Source organism: Hemicordylus capensis, chromosome 2 (assembly GCF_027244095.1).
Source record: "Hemicordylus capensis ecotype Gifberg chromosome 2, rHemCap1.1.pri, whole genome shotgun sequence".
NCBI lineage: Eukaryota > Metazoa > Chordata > Lepidosauria > Squamata > Cordylidae > Hemicordylus > Hemicordylus capensis.
The window spans coordinates 24,121,866-24,142,892 of NC_069658.1; the positions used below are offsets into that span (position 1 = coordinate 24,121,866).

General features: G+C 42.1%; 1 protein-coding gene across 1 annotated transcript in view; it reads right to left on the reverse strand.

Annotated features, from left to right (window-relative positions):
* Positions 1-1,387: 1,387 nt before the first annotated feature.
* The window catches only part of ADAMTS12 (ADAM metallopeptidase with thrombospondin type 1 motif 12), a 247,679-nt gene continuing 228,039 nt past the window's right edge, over positions 1,388-21,027 (reverse strand). Inside the window, exons 20-23 of the mRNA XM_053297498.1 lie at positions 16,190-16,342; positions 13,996-14,169; positions 8,870-9,023; positions 1,388-3,635 (exon numbers count right to left, since the gene is read on the reverse strand). Of these exons, the coding sequence (XP_053153473.1) occupies positions 3,472-3,635; positions 8,870-9,023; positions 13,996-14,169; positions 16,190-16,342 (645 nt within the window). The 3' untranslated portion in view covers positions 1,388-3,471. The remainder of the gene's footprint in view (positions 3,636-8,869; positions 9,024-13,995; positions 14,170-16,189; positions 16,343-21,027) is intronic.

Consider the following 21,027-nt stretch of genomic DNA (forward strand, 5'->3'; position numbering starts at 1 on the left):
AGAGGAGGGATGAACTATATTTCTTTGATCCAGAACCAGGTACAAGAGCGTAGTGGGGAGGTGCTCATCTCACACCAAAGAACGTCTACATTCTCTTGTACTGATGTGTGTAACGATACTGAATTGCTTTGGCCAGTTCAGTCTATGCAATCAAGAAATGCACGTGTACTCATATATGTGTGTGTGCAGATCTCCTATTGCTCTGGCTGGATCCAGGACCTTTTTTTGGTGGTGCTGCTGGGGGGGGGGGCATATAGTAGCTTCCAGGTAGTGACATTTTAAGTGGGCATCCCATTACTGATTCTTCATGTACATTAAGAACATGAGAACAGCCCTGCTGGATCAGGCCCAAGGCCTATCTAGTCCAGCATCCTGATTCACACAGTGGCCAACCAGATGCCTCTGGGAAATCCACAGGCAAAAGGTGAGGGCATGCCCTCTTTCCTGCTGTTGCTCCCCTGCAACTGGTATTTAGAGGCATCTTGCCTCTTAGGCTGGAGGTGGCCTAGAGCCCTCAACTAGTAGCCATTGATAGACTTGTGCTCCATGAATTTATGTAAGCCCTTCTTAAAGCCATCCAAGCTGGTGGCTGACACCATATCTTGTGGTAGAGAATTCCACAGGTTAATTATACATTGTGTTGAATCCTTCCTTTTTTCAGTCCTAAATTTCTTGGCAATCTGTTTCATAGGATGACCCATGGTTATAGTGTTATGCGAGATGGAGAAAAATTTCTCCTCAACTCACTCCGCACTATGCATCATTTTATAGACTTTTATCATGTCAACCCTCAGTTGTCTTTTTTTCTTAACTAAAAAGCCCAGGTATTGTAGCCTTACCTCATAAGGATGGTGTTCTAGGTCTCTGATAATCTTGGTTTCCCTCTTCTGCACGTTCTCCAGTTCTATAATGTCCCTTCTGCAGTATTATGACCAGAACTATACAGACTACTCCAGATGTGGCCACACCATAGATTTGTATAAGGGCATTATATTAGCAGTTTTATTTTCAATCCCCTTCCTAATGATTCCAAGCATGGGATTGGCCTTTTACATAGCTGCCATACGTTGTGTCAACACTTTGAATGAGCTGTCCACCATGACCCCAAGATCCCTTTCCTGGTCAGTCACTGACAGCTCAGATCCCATCAGCATATATTTGAAATTGGGGTTTTTTGCCCCAATATGTATCTCTTTACACTTGCTTAAATTGAACCACATTTGCCATTTTGTTGCCCACTCCCCCAGTTTCGAGAGATCCTTTTGGAGCTCCTCATACTCTGTTTTGGATTTCACTACCCTAAAGAATTTAGTGTCATCTGAATCTGTGGAACATTAGCCCTCCGCCACACACACAAATGTCCTTTCATGCAGAAAACCAGTCATAATTCTTTTCAACATGAAAGCAGCAGATATAATTTTTATTCTCATAAGGGGTGATAAAATATTCTTATTTTACAAATCAAAGCAGTTTTAGAAAAGCGATATAATCTCTGCATGTTTTTGAACTACAACTCCCATCATCCTTAGCCACTATGTTATTTGGCTGTGGCAGGGAGTGATGGGAGCTGTCCAACATCATCCAAGGGCCCACGTTTGAGAACCCATGCCATATAACATTTGAGAAGCATTATGGTAGGCATTGCACAGCAATCCCCTGCCTAGGCATAGTTTCAGCACGGATGAGGTTAAAAACACATCTACAAACTGTACAATATTTTTAGGCACCATGCAAGGAGTAGCACCATGGTATAATAGCACCATATTTATCAGCAGCTGAATTAATTTAGAGTATGTTCTCTATTAGTCACCTTAAGTGGCACAGCGAGGAAATGCTTGACTAACAAGCAGAAGGTTGCTGGTTCAAATCCCCGCTGGTACTATATTGGGCAGTAGAGATATAGGAAGATGCTGAAAGGCATCATCTCAAACTGCGCGGATGGCAGCAATGGTAAACCCCTCCTGTATTCTACCAAAGAAAACCACAGGGCTCTGTGGGCACCAGGAGTTGAAATCAACTTGACAGCACACTTTACTTTATGTTCTCTATTAATGCTTCCTACATAAGACAAGATTTGCAACTCTTTGCCTACAGAATTTCCAGTGATGTCTGGTGAAGGTAAGAATCTTGAAGGATTTCATGTTTCAGATTCTGCGTTGAGGCTTATCGCCTCACAGGGAGTCCCAGGATTAGCAGGACTATCATTTGTAGAAAATAATTGGGTTCAGAAGTGTACTGTGAATGAGGTTATCTTTAGTCTTGGGACCAAACTAGATAAGATGAACGAGATTCAGGACTGAAGCTCTCATTTCTTTATACAGCAGCTGTTAACGTTCGGTAGAGGGGGCATACCTTCAGATTGGAACGGGGAGGGGCGTGGTGCTAGGGAAGTTAACCCCTTTCTCCCCATGCTGCAGTTATGATCTGAATCCCCGACTCACCCCCAGTAGCTTTTTAAATTTTTTTTTAACAAAAATGTAAAGATGGGACATCTGATCATAAATCTCTTGTCATCGAGTTTGGCTCTCGCTGTAGCATGCGTTTATCTGTATCATGTCCCCTTTAGGTGCATGGCATGAAGGGAGAAAGCATTGCTCAGTAGTCAAGCACATGGCTTGCATGCATAAGGTCCCAGGTTCAGCTCCCGGCATCTCAAGTTAAAGGACTTCTGATAGCAGCAGAAAGCCCAAGACCTTGGAGAGCAGATTATGGGTTCATCTGGATTTCTACAGTTCTTCATTTTGCCAGTGCTGGGTGGTTTGAGGGGAAAGATGGCACCTGGATAATTTTTAGACTAAATCTAACATGCTACTGACTTTGATTAGATTTCTCTTTTCTGCCTTATTTTTTCAAAACATGTTACTTAGTTCAAAGCATTGTTCACTGTCCCAAAATATTACAGCCACACAGAATTAAGAAACATTAGAGCCAAGAACCCCAATCCAGATTCAGCTGCACATAACTAGTCCTGTGTGTGATCAATCAATACACACGCTCAATACACATTCCCAGTAGTCCAATGGTGCTTGGATGACCACTGTGATGTGGATCCAGATGCACTTCTATGTTTGCATCAGTCACATGCACAGAAACCACATGCAGCTCTCCTTCAATGAATTGGGATGAAGGGATTCAACTGGTGTTGTCTCTAAAACAAGCTATTTGGTGAATCGTACCTGACATAAGGTAGGTCAAATACGTCATATCAAATCTATCTTTTGAAAGGGATGAGGAGGAGAAACACAGACAGAGGAAGATAGTCATGTATCATAAATGTAAAAATAATGCAATACACAAATTTCCAAACGAGTCCTATGTTGCAAAAGTTGGATGGAGGATGGGGGATGTCCTGGGTTGGAAAGGTTGAAATGGCCACTGAATTATAGTTCCACTTTGGAAGGCGAGGTGCTAAAATTTTATAGCATCCTTTAGTCTTGAATTCTGATTTGGCAATCTTAGTTCTAATTCACATTACGGTTTCAGGCTTGAGCCATTCCGAGGTCTCTTGTTGACAGTCGAGGGTCTCTTGCATGTGGAGCAGCATTGATTCTGCACTGATGGCATAGAACACTTGCCAACAGCCTTTACTCGTTCACAGAAATTGGCTGACAATCTGTCCTTGCTGCAAGGCAAACCTGTACACAAAGACAAGTACACAACACACAAGTGTTAGGTTTTGTCCCTTCGGAGGTAGGTTAAGGCAGCAGAACATCAGAGATCGGAGGAAAGAAATAAAGTGATCCATCAAACACCTTGCCTCCATCAGTGACCAAAGTCAAGACTGGATTGTATTCCATGACTCCACACAAATGAAGAAAAAGCATGATGTTTGATGAAGTGATGAATTCAGCATCCTGTTCCTTGCAGGGACGAGAGGGTTTTCCTAATACTTCTATTTATGGTTGCTCTGGTTTGTTCTGTGTTCTACTTTTCCAGAATTCTGGTTAAACTCACAGAATTTCTAACATTAATTCCAGAATTGGAGCATGCTGCAACTTGCAATTTCTTCATTTCACTTACCCCTCTACATCACATGCTCATGTGCATTGAGAAGTCACTGCAAAAGATAATCTTGATGTGATTGTATCATGCATGATTGTGCCAATATACTTTTCCTGTGGTGTTTTACTGATAATGTGCACATTAGTAAAGCACCATCCAAAATGAATGTTGATGAGAACAGAATGTACAATAAAATCAATTTTGCTTTTTTTGCAGTGCTTTTATCCACGCATACTAGTAAAGCAATGCTTAGGGGTGTTTTCTTTCTCCTATTTTTCTTCTCTCAAACCTTTCCTTATAATTTAGAGTGTGCAGGTTTACTGATTATTGTTATCTCAATTTTTCTAAGTTTTGTTATGGACAGTACCCCAACCTTAGACTTAAAGGTACCAACTCAGAAGTATATGGAATTCAGGTCTGTGTCTAGTTCCATTTTATTAAAAAATGAATTATTGCCTGAACTCAGGGTGAATTAACACCCCAGATCTCAACTGGTTTGTGAGGGAAGAGGCAATCCAGCATTGTATTGTGAAATGGATACTCAAGGGAGTACAAAAGCCAGGCCAGAATAATCCAAATGCTAAAATGTGACTCACTACCAGATGTGTCTGTGGAAGAGGCCAGAGGCTGATCTCCCCTCTCCTGTTGCAAGAAGTCAGCGTTAATCCTTGTCAATGATTAACTCAATTGCTCTCTATAGAAATTCAACATAGGTAGATGCATACAAAGAAAACACCTATAGACTATAATTTTTACTTTACTAACACTTTAACACCTTTTGGGATGAGGCTAGCAAAGAGAAGATGTCCATTTTCAGCTCAGAGATGCAGATTTGCTTTGGGCAATGTCCCCCCCTTCTAAGCGCACAGTTTACAGAAGATGAGATTCAGATCTCTCTGGACTGGCCAATATCCTGAATAATTAAAAGACATTGTCCAGAAGGTAACAGCATTGTCACCCCTTTTTGGGACCCAGGAAAAGATGAGATTTGAATAGATCAAAGGAAAATCCAACTATAAAGAATGAGGCTACTGGACAGAGAGTTAGCATCTTGTGCCTACATGCAAGATCTGCTCACAAGCAATCCCAGAGTTTGCTGCTAAGCCGTGGGGCAACAAGCAGGAACTCTGTCCATGGACAGGAGCTGTCTGTGACTTCTACTGCGCAGTGAGAAGTCAAGACTTCCCCAGCCATGGTGCTCTGACTCTCAGCCGTGATTTGAGCAAACTGCAAAAGCTCCTGTCTCCAGCCAAGAGCCTCGCTCCTTCAGCTGAAGAGATCCACTGCTCTCAAGTCTCTGGTCCTGGTAATATGCTTCTCCTACAAGCCTTGGATCCCTCCATCTTTCCCCCTCCTTCTCCCCCCCCCTTTTCCTCTACTAATTCCTGATCTCCCCAAACCATGCCAGCCCTCAGCCTTCCTTACTCCCCTTTTTCCATCTGTATCTGAATTGTATTAGGCTCTAGGAAGATTTAACACACACACACATATGTTAGTTAGGAACACTGGGTGAATATTGTTGCTGGCTAGGGTTGAAATACTGTTATAGAATGTTCTGCTTTCTGCTCAGCTAGATTGATGTTGTTATTCTTTTATACTCAATAAAGCCCATTGAATCCTTTTAGGATTGGTTTGATCTCCTTTCTTCCTTGCGCCCAGATCTTACATGGTCACTATATAAAAGAACTTGGTCACTTGGTGACACAATGAGACAGGCCTAATTTTATATGCTAGCTAATGAGCATATTTAGTATATAAACCAGGCCTGCATGGTAACAGTTTAGTATTCCCCTTAGCAGGGGATAGGTGACAGCAGGTGATAGCTGTAGGGGAAGAGGGAAACTATGATCAGGGCAGCTTGTTCTGAAACTTTTGTGGGTTTTTTAAAAAAATTATCCAAATAAAATCTATTGTTAATAATAAAGAAATATTATTAACAAAACATCACTTCTGCTTCAGAAACAGGACCATGTGCTTTGGAACCCCAACATGTAAGGAGATATTTGGGTGAAGGGAGATCCAGAAGCAATCAACTCTTCATGTAGCCCACTTCCCCACCACCAAGTTGCTATCTTATACAATTACAAACAGAGATTTGAACTTGTGGTGGAATTTCAGCAGCCATGGCTGAATGAAGATGCCTGCTGGCCATCAGGACACTTCTCCTCACCCTTCTCAAGGTTGCATAATTTATACACATTTTGGAATAAGAATGACCTGGGTAGAATTTGGTTTGCCTTACAGTTTGTACTGATTCATTCATTCTTTAACTGCAGGAACTGGCATGACCTTAAAGCAATATTTTGCTTCAGATATGGAAACACTCCCAGGAGTCACTCTCATGCCTGCATATTTGGGGAATGGGTCCATAGTTCAGTGATAGGGCATCTGCTTTGCCTGCAGAAGGTTTTGGGTTCAGTCCCAGGCATCTCCAAGATAGGGCTGAGAGAAACTCCTGCTTGAAATCTTGGAGAGCTGCTGCCCTGAACTGCATCCCAGAAGTTCCAGGCTTGCAGGCTTGGAACTGCATCCCAGCAGTTCCAAGCCTGGATAGCCTAGATCGGCTACCCAGGTTAAAAGTGAAGTAGGACAAAGCAGAGCCCATCCTACCTTTTTCTCCGCCATTTTAAATTATTCCCAGACTGTCGGTGGCCATGTTTATCATAGAATCCTGTGACTCCTGGGACCAGGCAGAGTGGAGCTGCTACAGTACTGGAGGCTGCGTCTCTGCTGCTCATGCAATGCCATGTGGGATAGCTGGAGGACCCAGATCAGCAATGGAGAATGCCACTGCAGAGTTCATGTAGGCATGCAAGCTGCAGAGCCAAAAGGAGACTCTGAGAATCTGGGAGGCACAAGCTAGGAGGGAAAGCTAGACCTGCAGCTCCTGTTTTGGGAAGCAGCAGCTAAGCATAATATCTAGTCTGGCCTGCAGATACAAATTTTTTACACAAACTTTGGAGAGTGTGTGTTACATACACTGCTGTGTTATCAGCATGTTAAACAGAAAGTAGTAGCAAAGTACCACTTTTAGTAGCATGTGACATGCAAAGATGCCAGGACTACAGTATAATTTATGAGACATGTGCTCCAGGTCTGCAAAGCTCTTTGATCTCCAGCCTGGAGCCACAAAATGTATTATTTTTGTTATTCTGCTTTAAGAGTTGCTTCTGACTTCTTTTTTTTACATGGATGTTGAGATGTAATTTTTTTTTTTTGTAGAAATAAGAAAGTGTGTGTGGGGTGTGTGTGTGTGTGTGTGTGTGTGTGTGTGTGTGTGGTGGTGGGGATCTTCTAGATTTTTTAGTAACCCTGTTAGTCCATTGCAGAAAACAACAACAACAGAGAGTGTTGTAGCACCTTAAATGTGTAGCACTAACACATTTATTGTGGCATATGTTTTTGTAAGCCAGAACTTAAAATAGAAGAGATGGACACATGTATCTATGTATGCACTACACGTCTAACAGTACTATACAACTAAATAGACATGGAACATACATTAGCATCAGTTGAGCAACTTCAATTAAAATATCAATAATGCATTTCACACGCCCATATCTATTTCCCCCAAATTTTAACATTTTCCATTAAGGTAATTGGCTGACATTCAGACTATTGAAGAGAGAGAGAGAGAGAGAGAGAGAGAGAGAGAGAGAGAGAGTAGAGTGCTGTGTTCTTAGGCTAAAGCTGCACAGGTACTCAGGAAGATGACAGGAGGATGACAACCTTTGCTGATCTCTCCTTCCCTCTGAAGCACTCTGTGGTCTGTGCCACCTGAAAATATGTCCCTGTGGGTTGCATAGCTCTCTGCTTCCCGCCCCCCCCCCTGCGAGTGCCCATGCTGCTTTAGTCTGGAACAGGCAACATGCTGCATGCATGCTTTGTTGGTCTGGTTGTCAACCACGATAGTTCTTTATTTCCTCCTTGCCTTGTACACATCCACCTGATTGAGCCATATACAAAAATATCATGGTTGGTATCAGAATGTGGGTGGCAGATGCACATTCAGACCTGTATCCGACTGAAAGCAACATGTTGCAAATGGACAACGTTCACACACACGTGAGATTGTGATCCCTTTATAACAAGGGCCTGCTATCGTCTCCCTTTTCCTAAAGCACTGTTGACACTGCTGGTATGCATAATATATACACACTACCAGTGCTCTTAAATTGTTTTAAAGGGTCTTTGACGTCTGTGAACCGCCCTGAGCTATTTTGTAAGGGCGGTCTAAAAATTGAACTAATAAATAATAAATAAATAAATATACAAAAAATAAAGATGCACGTTCTGATGTGTGCTGATGTCTGTCCTTCCTGATCTAGGAAGACATGCACATGCAGAAGCCTGCTTTTGCTCATGGATCTCCTCTGAACTGGAGCAACAATGTTTGCTAGTCAAATCATGTCTGTGTTGTCTCAGATTCTTATTAGCCAGATTCCCAAGTCTCTTTCAATTTATAATGAAAAGAACATTCTGTTTATGCAGTTGCTAATCAGAAGACAATCCCTCTGTAGATATAATTATTCCCAGGTTTGTGTCATGGATCTTAAGATTCATATCAATACCATTTTAGAGTGATTGCAGGTGTTTAAAGTTTGTATCTGTTTGACTCTGGAAATGAGGGGTCAGGGTTTTTCTGAACTTGTTTTGGGAAGTGCAATTGATGTAAAATGGATGTGTGTCTAACCTATATATAGTGATTTTGACAGAAATCTTAAGGTTTTTGTTGATTTAAAACAAAAAGCAAAAAACTAAACCCAATGCCTGAGCAGCCCTGATGAAGCAGCCTGCTGTGCAGAAGTCTTAGTATTTCTACAAACAAAACTGTTCTTTTGCTTGAGTGTCATGGAATTAAACCCACCTGATATTCTCATGCACTCTTGTAGGTTGCATTTCTGGGAGTCTAAAGGTTTGGTCTCCTGCTCACACAAGCTCTCCTCCTTCACTGTGTTATTTTCCATACTGATGCACTTTACTGCTCTTTGCTGTACACCTCCACCACATGAAACAGAGCACTGGAAGGGAGAGACTGTTAACTTAAACATTTGAATGGCAATACATGCACATTTGAAGGAGTACATAAGGAATGCTTTGAATAATCAGACAAATGGCCCATTTAGCTCAAATTCCTGGTCTACCAGTAACAGCCAAACAGATGCCTCTAAGAAAATTGCAAGCTTTCATTTCCATAAATCCTGTTTCTAGTCCTTAGAATATCATGGATTGCAGTGATGCCTGCACCTCCTGTCCTGACCAGTGGCTCAGGGCTGCATAGCAGCTGGCTAGGTAGCATCTTCATCACCTCCTCCATAGAGAGAAAGGGCCTCTTTCAACCATACGTAGTGAGCGGGCTGTGCCATTGTTCAATCTGTTTCAATGAGCTGGTGCTGATCGATCATCTTGATTGAGCCAACCTGATCAAAATTGCCCACAAAGGTCACTTGGGCATGAGCTTGACTAAAAGGTGAATCAGGGAAAGTTTCAGGTGGCCAGGTATGGATAAACACATTGAAAATGTAATCGGGTACTGTATGGCTTGTGCTGTTTGTGACAAATTGCGGAAGACTTTCACTACCCGCTTGACTGCAGTAGAGTAACCCCTCCTGTATTCTACCAAAGACAACCACATGGCTCTGTGGTCGCCAGGAGTCAACACCGACTTGACGGCACACTCTAACTTTACCTTTTCATAACCAACCCTCAAAACAAAATTTTGTTATCGTGATAATGGATTACTGTTCCAGGGGGCCAGAAGTTTCATTTGCTGACAACATTACTACAAACAAGGCGACCCAGTTCATGGCTGCAGTTTTTGTGAGAGAAGATCTTCCTAAAGAACTAGTGACTGACAATGGGACGCAGCTTACCTCATTTGAAATTGAACAATAGTCGCATAACCATGGAATAAAACACAAGACTCTTTCCTTGTACCATCCTCGAGGGAATGGCTTAGTGGAAGGAAGGAACAGGTTAGTGAAGGAAGGTTTACAACTGGATATTACGCAGCAACAACCCTGAAAAGAGGCAATCCGTAAAACTCTGTTTGCCTATCAAACTATTCCTCATTCCACCACAAGAAAAATCACCATTTGAACTGCTGAGAGGACACAAAGCTACAACCAAACTTAGCCAATGGCAACAACTGTTAGGGCTTTCCACGCTATCTCACCCTGCGGATGCAGAGATTCAAGACTGGGTAAGGGAAAAGCAACAAAAATATAAATTGTATGTGGATTGGGAATGGGGTGTGAAAGAAAGGGATGTTCCTGATATTCTGGACCAAAACAAATAATCAAAACCTGAGATTCTGTCATACTGGATTATGAAAAGAAATGGAACATTTTGAGGTTTTCCAGCATGCATACTATGACAAGAGGGAAGGGAGTCTGATCTCAGGAGAGGAACTGAAGAAGAATGTGATCTTCTTGCCTCTAGTTTTGATCTCGCAGATGAGGCTCATGAAAGTGATGGACAATGAGCCAGAAGAAAAGAAGGGGGGGGAAATCACAAACAGCTCTTGTGCCAGAGAACCCAAGACTTAGGAGAAGTGTTTGTGACAGGAGACCACCTAAAAGACTTCAAGACTTTGTCACTAAATGTTAAATCAATTCAATTTTGGTTTTTATTAAGGGGAAGGATGTGTTGTATTCTATCTAGTTATCTTTTGTGCTTTGTTGTTTGGACGTTTCTCCCAGTGGGGATCCTGTAGAGAGTGTGCAGGGTAGAGTCAAAGAAAAGGGAGGGAAAGGAAGGAGGAAAATTGAGTTGCTTCTGAATAAAGTCTTAGTTAAACCAGCATAAGATTTATTCATGTTTATGAGAAGCAGTTATAAAACATGACTTTCTTTGTCTTTGCACTTTTAGAGAGAAATAGGGACAAGGTGTGTGTGTGTGTGTGTGTGTGTGTGTGTGTGTGTGTGTGTGTGTGTGTGTGTGTGTGCTGCATATACACCACCTGCAAAATAGGATTGATCAGGTCTGTTATCCCTCATCCCCACATACTACAGTTAACATGTCCACGGAATATAATTATGTTATGATTAATATTCATGATAATATCTTTGACTTAGGTTCTTTTTTAATTAATTAAAAAAATAAAATCCAATTTAATATTTAAAAAATCTGATTTAAGTTAAAAATCTGATTTTTAAAAATCTATTTTGATCAACCCTGCTTATGAGTTGTCATGACCAGCCTTCCCTCCCTCCATAGGGTTAATAGGAGGTGAACCTCTGTCTTGACCAACAGGCTAGTAACCTCCAAGGCTCGACCAATCAGTCCACCAGGTCGGTGGGACATGAGAGCTGCAGGGGGGAATTCTGGGAACAAGAAAGGAAGTCTGGGCAGAGAGTGGGGACTCACATTTTATTTTATTTATTTAACATATTTTTATCACGCCCAAAACTCACGTCCTAAAACTCGGCATGAGATTGGATGCCTCATGGCAGAGCTGCAGGATAATCTCTCAGGGTGAGAGATCTGCAGGAAGCTTGATTCTCATCAGAAGTTTGGTGAGTTCAAGGAAAAAGAAGCCAGGGCTTTGGCTTCGGGAATTTAGTCTATGGAAATGTTTGTTTAGTCAGACTTTGTGATAGGGATTTTCTTTTACTTTCTGTGTGGTGCTTTGCATTTCCAAATATCTGTTATTTGCAACTGAGTAACTAAGATTTTAACGTGAGCTGCCCCAGAATCATCTGGGTGGCTTTGAAACATGCTTGTAACCAACTAAGTATTTTAAAGTGTTTCTAAAAAGCTAAAAGCCTCAGAGCGAACTAGTCTGTAGTAATGGGATAAAAGTTTTTTCTCTGTTCATTTTACAAGCCTCAGAGAATTGGTTATTAACTCGGGGGTGGGGGCTATAAGGAGGGATTTCTCTGGTGCAGAACACATCTCAAGGTGAGCTTGGCCAATTAATAATTAACTCCATGTGTAGGCAAGACACATGGGAGGGAAAGGTTTTATTCTTGACTATTAGCAAGGAGGAACATATATATATATTTTTATTTGTCCAATGCCCAGTTACAGAGAGACTCTGGACTAAAGCACTCAAGTCAAACAGTCGGATTCTCTGAAAGCCTTAGAGTGATTGGTAGCAGCAGTAACCAGCAGAACTTCTGTGTTGATCAGACTCTTTTTCTTCGCTTTCTGGGTTTTGAAAGCTAAGGATTTTTCATCATTTGTAGGCAGCTTCTCTGAGCACACTGCAGAAATGACTCCTCGCTGATAGGAGTCGTTCCTGAGCTAGCTGACTGAGAAGGCTGCTAAGAGCTGGTTAAAACCAGTTCAGCCAGTTTATTCATTAACTGTGACCTGAATCAGGAAAGGAAATGTCTATATACCAATTCGCCACATGAGTTCACAGCAGCCCCGGCACAGTGTCTCTCCATAAAGCTGTGTATCAAGTTAGGCAATTACTTTTTGTGTTTTTCAGGTCACCACTGGCTGGGTCCAGGGATAGCAGGAATTTCGTAGTTTTGTGGGACTCCATGAAACTATGGTGAAAATTTCAGGTTTATCTTACTATTTTTAAATGGAAAAAGGTTACAGTAGTGGCAGCAGCGGCAGCATTTCAAACACTGGTGCTCTCCCTGGCTGCCATTTTTTTCTCTTGTAGGGAAATTATACTCATTGTGACATAGCATCATCTTGGGGGGAACTGGCAATGCCCAGGGGCAGGAGCCTGTGGCTAGGAAGAGCAGAGGATCTTAAAGCACTGCTTTCACCACTGCGACTTTTTCCATTTAAAAGAAAGAATAAAGGTGGAGGTAAGCAACCCTTCCTGCAGCCCGCCCCCCCCCCCCCAAATATTTTCAGAAGTTTTGTGGAGGCTCAATGCTACCAGATAGTAGCCTGGAACCTTTGGAGTCAGACAGTATATAAAATAAAATAAAACCACTTTCTGTTTTGTTGCCTGCAAAATTTCAGCAAAAATAGGAACATAGGAAGCTGCCATATACTGAGTCAGACAATTGGTCTATCTCGCTCAGTATTGTTTTCACAGACTGGCAGTGGCTTCTCCAAGGTTACAGGCAGGAGTCTCTCTCAGCCCTATCTTGGAGAAGCCAGGGAGGGAACTTGGAACCTTTTGCTCTTCCAAGAGCAGCTCCATCCCCTGAGGGGAATATCTTACAGTGCTCACACTTCTAGTCTCCCGTTCATAAGCAACCAGGGTGGACCCTGCTTAGCTAAGGGGACAAATCATGCTTGCTACCAGAAGACCAGCTCTCCTCTCCGAAAATGGTGGGGGCGGGCAGGAGAGGAGTAGTATTCAGCATATTAGTTCAGATGATGTGTAGAAGTGGAAACCACCATGCCGTTCTGCAAAATAGTTAACAGCCACATCTAGGTCTGTGGCTTTGTCAAGCCTCTTTTTATTTGCCAGTATGGCAAAGTTGCTTCAGCATTCACTACACATACAGCTCCTCAAATAGATCTTAATTTGCCATGGAAATATTCACACACAGCTAGCAATTCCTTCAAGTAACCAGGAGGATCTAGCAATGGATATGGGGAAAGTAGGGACACACACGCCTCTCTGCTGGCACTGTCTATATGTCCATCTTCTCATGCTTAAGTGCTAAGTTGTTCAGATGCAGAACAGGACACGGTAAGTGCAGTTTGTCTGGCAGGGATGAGAAGCTGCACCCACTAAATTTTCTTCTTCTTCACAACTATTAATTGTAAAGGCGCTGTCCTTCATCCCTCTGTTTTTGTCCTTCTTATCTCTTGTCTCTTTCCTAGATACAATCCCTCGAGCCACTAGTTGAATGCCTGGGCTAGTTCATTCAAGGCCATGTGTGTGATTATAACAGGTTCTGTCCAGCAAAAATGTTTTGGTACCCTAAAGAGGGACTGCAGAGCCCTGTTCAGTAATTGCTGCGTGCCTTCCTTTGAGATTAAATACACATAATGTCATAACATGCCATGGCTGTGCCTCTAATTGACCATTAATTGCTCAGTTTAATAGCTGCTTTGGAGACAACATACCTCATTCCAGGGCTCCACATGCCACTCCAAGCACGGCTCTGCATTACAACTAATGCTCAGTTGTGGCTTGTGTTCTACTAATTGACAGTGAAATGGCCTCAGAATTCTGTTGTCACGAACGTCTATGCACTGAGCATCGCGGGTCTTGAAACCACCTCCACAGTTGGAGGAGCACTGCGGAGAGAAGAATGGGGAAAGAGTGGTCTTGGTAGCTTCTCTGGTTGATATTACAACAGAGTCATTGTGTTGCAGTGGACCGAGTGTTAGACTACGACCAGAGGAACTTGGATCCAAATCCCCAGTTGGTCATAAGTTGATCACTAGTTGACCTTGGGCCAATCACCCATCTCTCAGCCTAACCTACATAGATATATAGTTGTACAACTACATAATGGTCTAAGTGCACACAATACAGCCACCTTGCTCAGACTAAGCCAGGCTTGGTGCCATCAGTGCCTGATTAGGAGACCCATGTAAGCCACCTTTGGTGGGGTGGGACCATAGCTCAGTGGAAGAGCATCCGCTTTGCAATGTAGAAGATCTGTTCCTGGCGTTTCCAGGTAGGGCTGGGGAAAACCTTGCCTGAAACCAGTCAGGGTAGACAATACTAAACTAGATGGACCAATAGTCTGGCTCAGTATAAGGCAGTTTTCTATGCTTCTCTGTTTCTTTTCATAAGCAACAAGGCAGTTCAGCACTGGCAGCACCAGGAAGGGGAGCGTTCCTTCCATCTGATCTTGTTGCTTGCTGCGAAGTGCTGGGCCTCTATAGCAGCCTAAGGGCAAGGCTCAGCTCACTGTTGGAATTAAGTAGTGGTACCCAATACCTGGCTTTCCTATAGTATCACATGCCTGCCTGAAAGAGTATGGATAGGATAATGGAAAGCAAGGGACCTAAGCAGCAACCTGCCAGTTTTATCCACTGCTTTAACTTTTCCAAAACTGTGGTTTTACAGTTTGGTTCTTATTGTATTTTTTAAAAAATTACGTCCCACCTGAGAATATTTACATTACATTGAAAGACAGCACAGAAATGGAAAAAGAAACAAATCCCAACTGTGTTGTTCTGCCATATGCACTGGTGGCTTTCTGTCCTCCAATTCAGAGGTTCCCAACCTTGGACCACTATGTGGTCTCAGATTTTGTTGGACCACACAGCTCCCATTGTCAGCCTTTGGCCATTATAGTTGGGGACCATGAAAGCTGTAATCCAACAACATCTGGGTACCCAAGGTTGGGAACCGCTCTTCCGATTCATGGTGGGACCCAGACTTCTAAAGTAGGGGCAGGAAGATGAGTTGGTGAGAAGACTGGAAATACCAAACTTAAAACCCTTGGGAAGCAAGCACAACAGTGGAATAGTCTTCCCAATGAAGAATACTATACTTGAGAAATACTTAATTGTATTGGGCATGGGGCTACCTAGGGATGACAAAGAGTGAATTTAGAGAAGTTTGTGAAATTAAAGGCTGGATAATGGACACTCTACAGATTTTGTGTTGATCCTGCCAGAACTTCTGAGATGAGCCAATATTTTTCAGTACTTTAAAAATTGAAACATGCAATTGGATTTCTCTCACTTTTCTTTTCTTTTTTAAAAAGCAGTATTCATTAAGACACTCAAGAATGGTATCAATCATTAACACACACACACACAAGACAGAGACTTGGATAAGTTCCTGGAATAATACTTCTAATGTCTTATAATGAGAGAAAACACCTGCCATTTTGATAATCAAGAAAATTGTTATTTATCTCAGCTTGTAGGAACAGATAGAAAAAAATGCAAGGAGGAATGGAACTTGTGTAATAAAAAGACATTTGTTTTAAAATTGAATTTATAACCCATGGTGTATAATATTTTTTTTAAACCTCCCATTTCACTTATGTCATTAATGATACAAACATCAGCCAACTTGGAGCTAAGACAGTGAAGTTTGTTTTGGGATGAAGTAAGTTAGGCTACAAGAAGGTTTTACTCACTGGTAAACTCACTGGTTTTAGGGAGTGTATTCAGCAATGTCAAAACACAACCTCTCATTTAATGATGATTCACCATTTTTGTGAAAATGCACCTCTCTGGATCAGGCCCAAGAAACTGACAGCCTCGAGGGCTCTTTTGGTGCCAAAAGTCAGGTTATGAATTTAATAAATAAATACTGGACATTGAAAAGAATGTCAAGGGAGCTTTTTACCTTGCTCCATTCTCCAGCTTTCCACTGGGCACAAGGTCGGAGGTAGCACCTCCTTGCTGGATCAGGCTTTTGAATGTGTTGGCAGTCAGATTCATTCTTGGTGCTGCATTCCACAATTCTCCAGAAAGCCCCCATGCCACACGTTGTGGAACACTGCAGAAACACATGCAAAGAATGAATGTCGAGTCTAGAAATTTATAATTACATTGCCAGGACTGCTGCTTGAGATGAAAATCTAGCACCTCATTTGCAGTTCATGAGAGCAGAGAATAAACTGAATACACAGCTACATTATTCTACCATTAGTTTGAAACATATATTAAGGTGGCAGAAATTAACAGATTATAGCATTTTAGCTTGCACAGAGGCTGAAATATCTGCAGCTTTGCAGATATTTTATGAGCTTTATGGCATTAAAGATCTCTGAAGGACTCAAGACCCAATTTTTCTGAAGACTCGTTTCTTCAGTGGCAGTTCTTTCATCCAAATCCTGTCAGTTCAGAAGTCAGATATACACGCTAGTCCTCACTATAAGTACTCTTTAAAGTACTTAATTCTTTTTTAAAGAAAGTGGAAGCTTCCTTGTGCCATTTGTGATTAATCTAATCTAGTTCCCATTGTCTGCCTTCTAAGAGCCTAAAGACTAAATAGGCATGGAGATAAAACCTACTTGCTAGAGAGGTTTTAGAATTCCTTCAAATGAAAACTATTTTCATAGCACTTCTGTGGGGAAGGGGGCATATGCTCTCTCCCTTCCTTCCAATTCAAAACAAAAGTCAGGTACAGATGATCTCATTGTTTTGACTAGGAGGGCACAAGTGAAGGCCATGTACAGAGTGCAAAACAAGAAGTGCTGCTCTCAGCAAAGATACAGACACTTTATGTAAGGGATTCCACTTAGTGGTTCCACTTAGGTTTGCTTTTGCTTCCTTTTCACCTTTAGAAAGCAAACATCCACCAAATACACTTGAAATATTGATACGATGCGTGGCAATAGGGTGGGTTCAGACATCACAGTGGCAAGTAAGGTGGCATGCATTGCTAGTTCCCGACTTTTGGATGAACTGGAAGTCCCCCCCCTTCCCCTTCCATGTCCTCCAGATACACCTGTGACAGGTTGCCAAGCAGCTCTTCCCTCCACCACCTGACACACCCACTGACTTCAAATCTTGGTTACCGTTGTCAGGTGGTGGAGGGAAGTGCTGGCTGGCAACCTGACATTGGTGGGTTTGGATGACCAGGAAGGCAGAGACCTTCCAGCTCATCCTGGGAATGTGCACTTGCCAGAGACTGGTGGCTTGCACCAGCCTTGCTTGCCACTGCAACAACTGAACCTGCCCCCTAGGGCTTGGCTAAGGTCATCCAGTGATTTCAAACCTGAACTGAGAGCTATTGAAACCACTGAACATGTACTACTATTGTTATTCATTCTACCATGATTCGCAAAGTGAATTGATGCTCCCTTTATTATATAAATTTCCAGAGCATTGGATTAATTTTATGTTTCTTGATTAAATAAAATAAAATAAAATAAAATAAATGAGGGCCCGATAATTAAAGTACCAAATCCAGTCAATAGCATCTGGTAGACTGTGTGTAAATAGCATAATAATAATAAAACTTTATTTGTTAGCCATGCAATTAATTGTTCTTTGGGTGGCTCACTACAGAGGATTAGTACATACAATACAAATAAATAACACATTAAATAACAGACAAAAAAAAGTTGAAAATAAAATACAAAATACAAGACAAAGCAGCATTAAAAACTCATTTTTAAATAAGTTAAAAGCCAAACAAAATATGAAAAGCCTAATTTTAAAACCCAAATTTAAAAGGACTCAGTGAACAAAAAGGTCTTTACCTGGCATCTAAGAGAACAAAGTGAAGAAGGCAGGCAAACCTCACTGGGGAGGCTATTCCATGAATGGGGTGCAACTGCCGAAAACACCCTCTCCTTGGTATCCACCCACCTCACCTCGTTTGGCAGGGGTACCCATAGAAGGGCTTCTGAAGAAGTTCTTAAAGTATGGGTAGAGACATATGGGGCAAGGCACTTTCTCAAGTAACCTGGTCCAAAGCCATTTAGGGCTTTAAAGGTAAAAACCAGCACTTTGAATTGGGCCCAGAAATGGATTATTGTCAGATCAACATACAAGGATAACAGGCTGAAGGGATAACAGGCGGAAGTTAAATCCAAACAAGACGGAGGTACTGTCTGTAGGGGTTTGGAATCTGAGGAGATGGTTGAGATCTGCCTGTTCCGGATGGGGTTACACTCCCCCTAAAAGGTCAAGTTCATAATCTGGGAGTGCTTCTGTATCCCAAACTCTCCCTGATTTCTCAGGTTGAGGCTGTGGCCAGGAGCGCTTTTTATCAGCTTCAGCTGATAAGCCAGATAAGTCCATTTCTGGAGACAAATGACCTTAAAACAGTGGTACATATGCTGGTAACCTCTGGGCTTGACTACTGTAATGTATTCTATGTGGGGCTGCCTTTGTACGTAGTTCAGAAACTACAATTGGTTCAGAATACGGCAGCTAGATTGGTCTCTGAGTTTACCCAAAGGGACCATATTCTAAAAGAACTGCACTGAAAGGCATATTCTAAAAGAACTGCACACACCAATTCTAAAAGAACTGCACTGGCTGCAGGGGCGTAACAATAGGGGGGCGGGGGGGCATGTGCCCCAGGCGCCACTTTGGAGGGGGCGCCAAAAAGTGCCCCTGCCAGTCCCCTGCTTTTGGCAAAAAAATTTGTGTGATTTTTTTTTCGTCATTATGGAGATCTCCGGTGGGCGGGAGCTCCCATTGGCTGCCGGAGAACACATGACCACCATGCTGGTTGTCTCAGTTCCTCCCTCCCTGCTTGCTGCACGCAGGAGGAGTGGAGCGGAGTAGCTTGCGAGAGCTGCTGCTGGGGACGTTCCTTGACTCTGTCTGCCTGCCGTTTGCCCACCACACTGCCCTCTGGCTGCATTTTATTCTTCTGTTCTGCATTAACAAAGTACGTTTCATTGCTCAAATCTCTCTCTCTCCCCTCTGTGTGTTGTGTGTGAGAGAATGCCTCTACTCCCTTGCATAACGTCCTCCTTTTAGCTCTTCTGTGCTTTGCATAGCAGGCTTCACCCCCCCCCCAAACCGAGGGTAGCTGCCTGCCAGTGGCGCTCTCCTGGCTTGCATTGTGTGAGTTTCTGGCTTGCAATGTGTTTCTGGCTTGCAGTTTCTGGCTTGCATTGTGTGAGTCCCGGTGGGATTGCAAAAGGAAACTCACGCAATGCAATCCAGGAGAGCGACTTGTGGCTCCACTTGCATTGCCCGAGTTTCCTTTTGCAATCCCACCTCTGCAAAAGGAAACTCATGCAATGCAAGTGGAGCCACAAGTCACTCTCCTGGCTTGCATGCATGAGTTTCCTTTTGCAGAGGTGGGATTGCAAAAGGAAACTAGTAGTACTAGTACACAAGATCTTTGCAGCTCTGCTAGTAATTACAACTTCTGGATCATCCCTTAGCATGGGGGGTGGGGTGGCAATTTAATTTGGAACTCATTAATATAATTTTTGAATAATGTTCAGTCTGTCTGGATTAATACTAGGTTTATTCTTTATAGCAGATTTTTATTAGCAACATACAGTCTACAACATTTTCAGCCTTGTTCATTTGGTGCATATTGTAGATGTTCTGTCTCCAAAACATAAGTACAGAATCTATATTTTTGAAGGGGGGGAAATCCCATTTAATACAGTGTGAACAAATTGGTCCAAAAAGTAGCAATGGGAAGTTTTTCTTTCTGCCCCTGTAGCTTTAATAAGATAGAGTGCACAAATATCACTTGATTAACAGCTGCGATATTAATTTCCCTTTTTGGTTGCTTGACTCACAGAGAGAATCATGTCAAGGCAGTGGAGAACCAATTAAATTGATTTTAATCTTTGTTAGGGAAGATAACATGCCTTTTTCTCTCCTTGTTTAAATAATTAAAGTTTCAGTAGGTATTATTTCTGGCTTTAAAGAAATTGGTATCTTAATGTAATGGAATTCTTCTAATTACATACTTAATAGTTTTTAAAAAGTTAATCACGGTTTTTCATTCAATGTGTATTTTGTTTTACATATTAAACTTATATTTTTCCTTTGAGAGAGTTTTAAAAATAAGAGGAAATTGGGAAGGCTTTTTTAAAACAAAGAAAAATCTCACCCCTACTTATTCATGATCTTTTTGATTTGCCTGTGTAATTTCAAGCAAGTCAGATGTAATTGCAAATAACATGCAGAAGATCCCAGGTTCAATCCCTACCTCCAGGTAGGGCTGGGAGAAACTCCTGCCTGAAACCTTGGAGAGCTGCTGCCAGTCAGTGTGGGCAATAGTGAGCTAGGTGGACCAATATCTGACTCTGTAGACAGCTTCCTACGTAATCAAACCATAACTTGCCCTTACGTTCAGTCCAATTGGATGCATTCACATTCACAGCTTACATCCAATCAACTGCTGAGTAAGCCCTCCAAACTAGGATCACACAGTGTGGTTTGCAATTCTGGTATATGAAGGGCCCAAACCGCAGTTTTGCTGTTCAGGTGCATAGGCAAACGGTGATTTAATTAAACCAGGAGGTTATTTATTAAGACTGTGTATGAGAGGGAAGCAGAAAGAGGAGGAGATCATGGCTCAAATAATGGTGGCTGAATGTGGCCATTGAGTTTCCCAGGAATACAACCAACGTAAAGTGTGCTACAAATAGACATTATTATAGAATTAATAAACATAGAATATCTATGATAGACTAGAATATATGTCTATTATAATTTAAGTCTCTATTATAATATAAGCATAAATCTTGA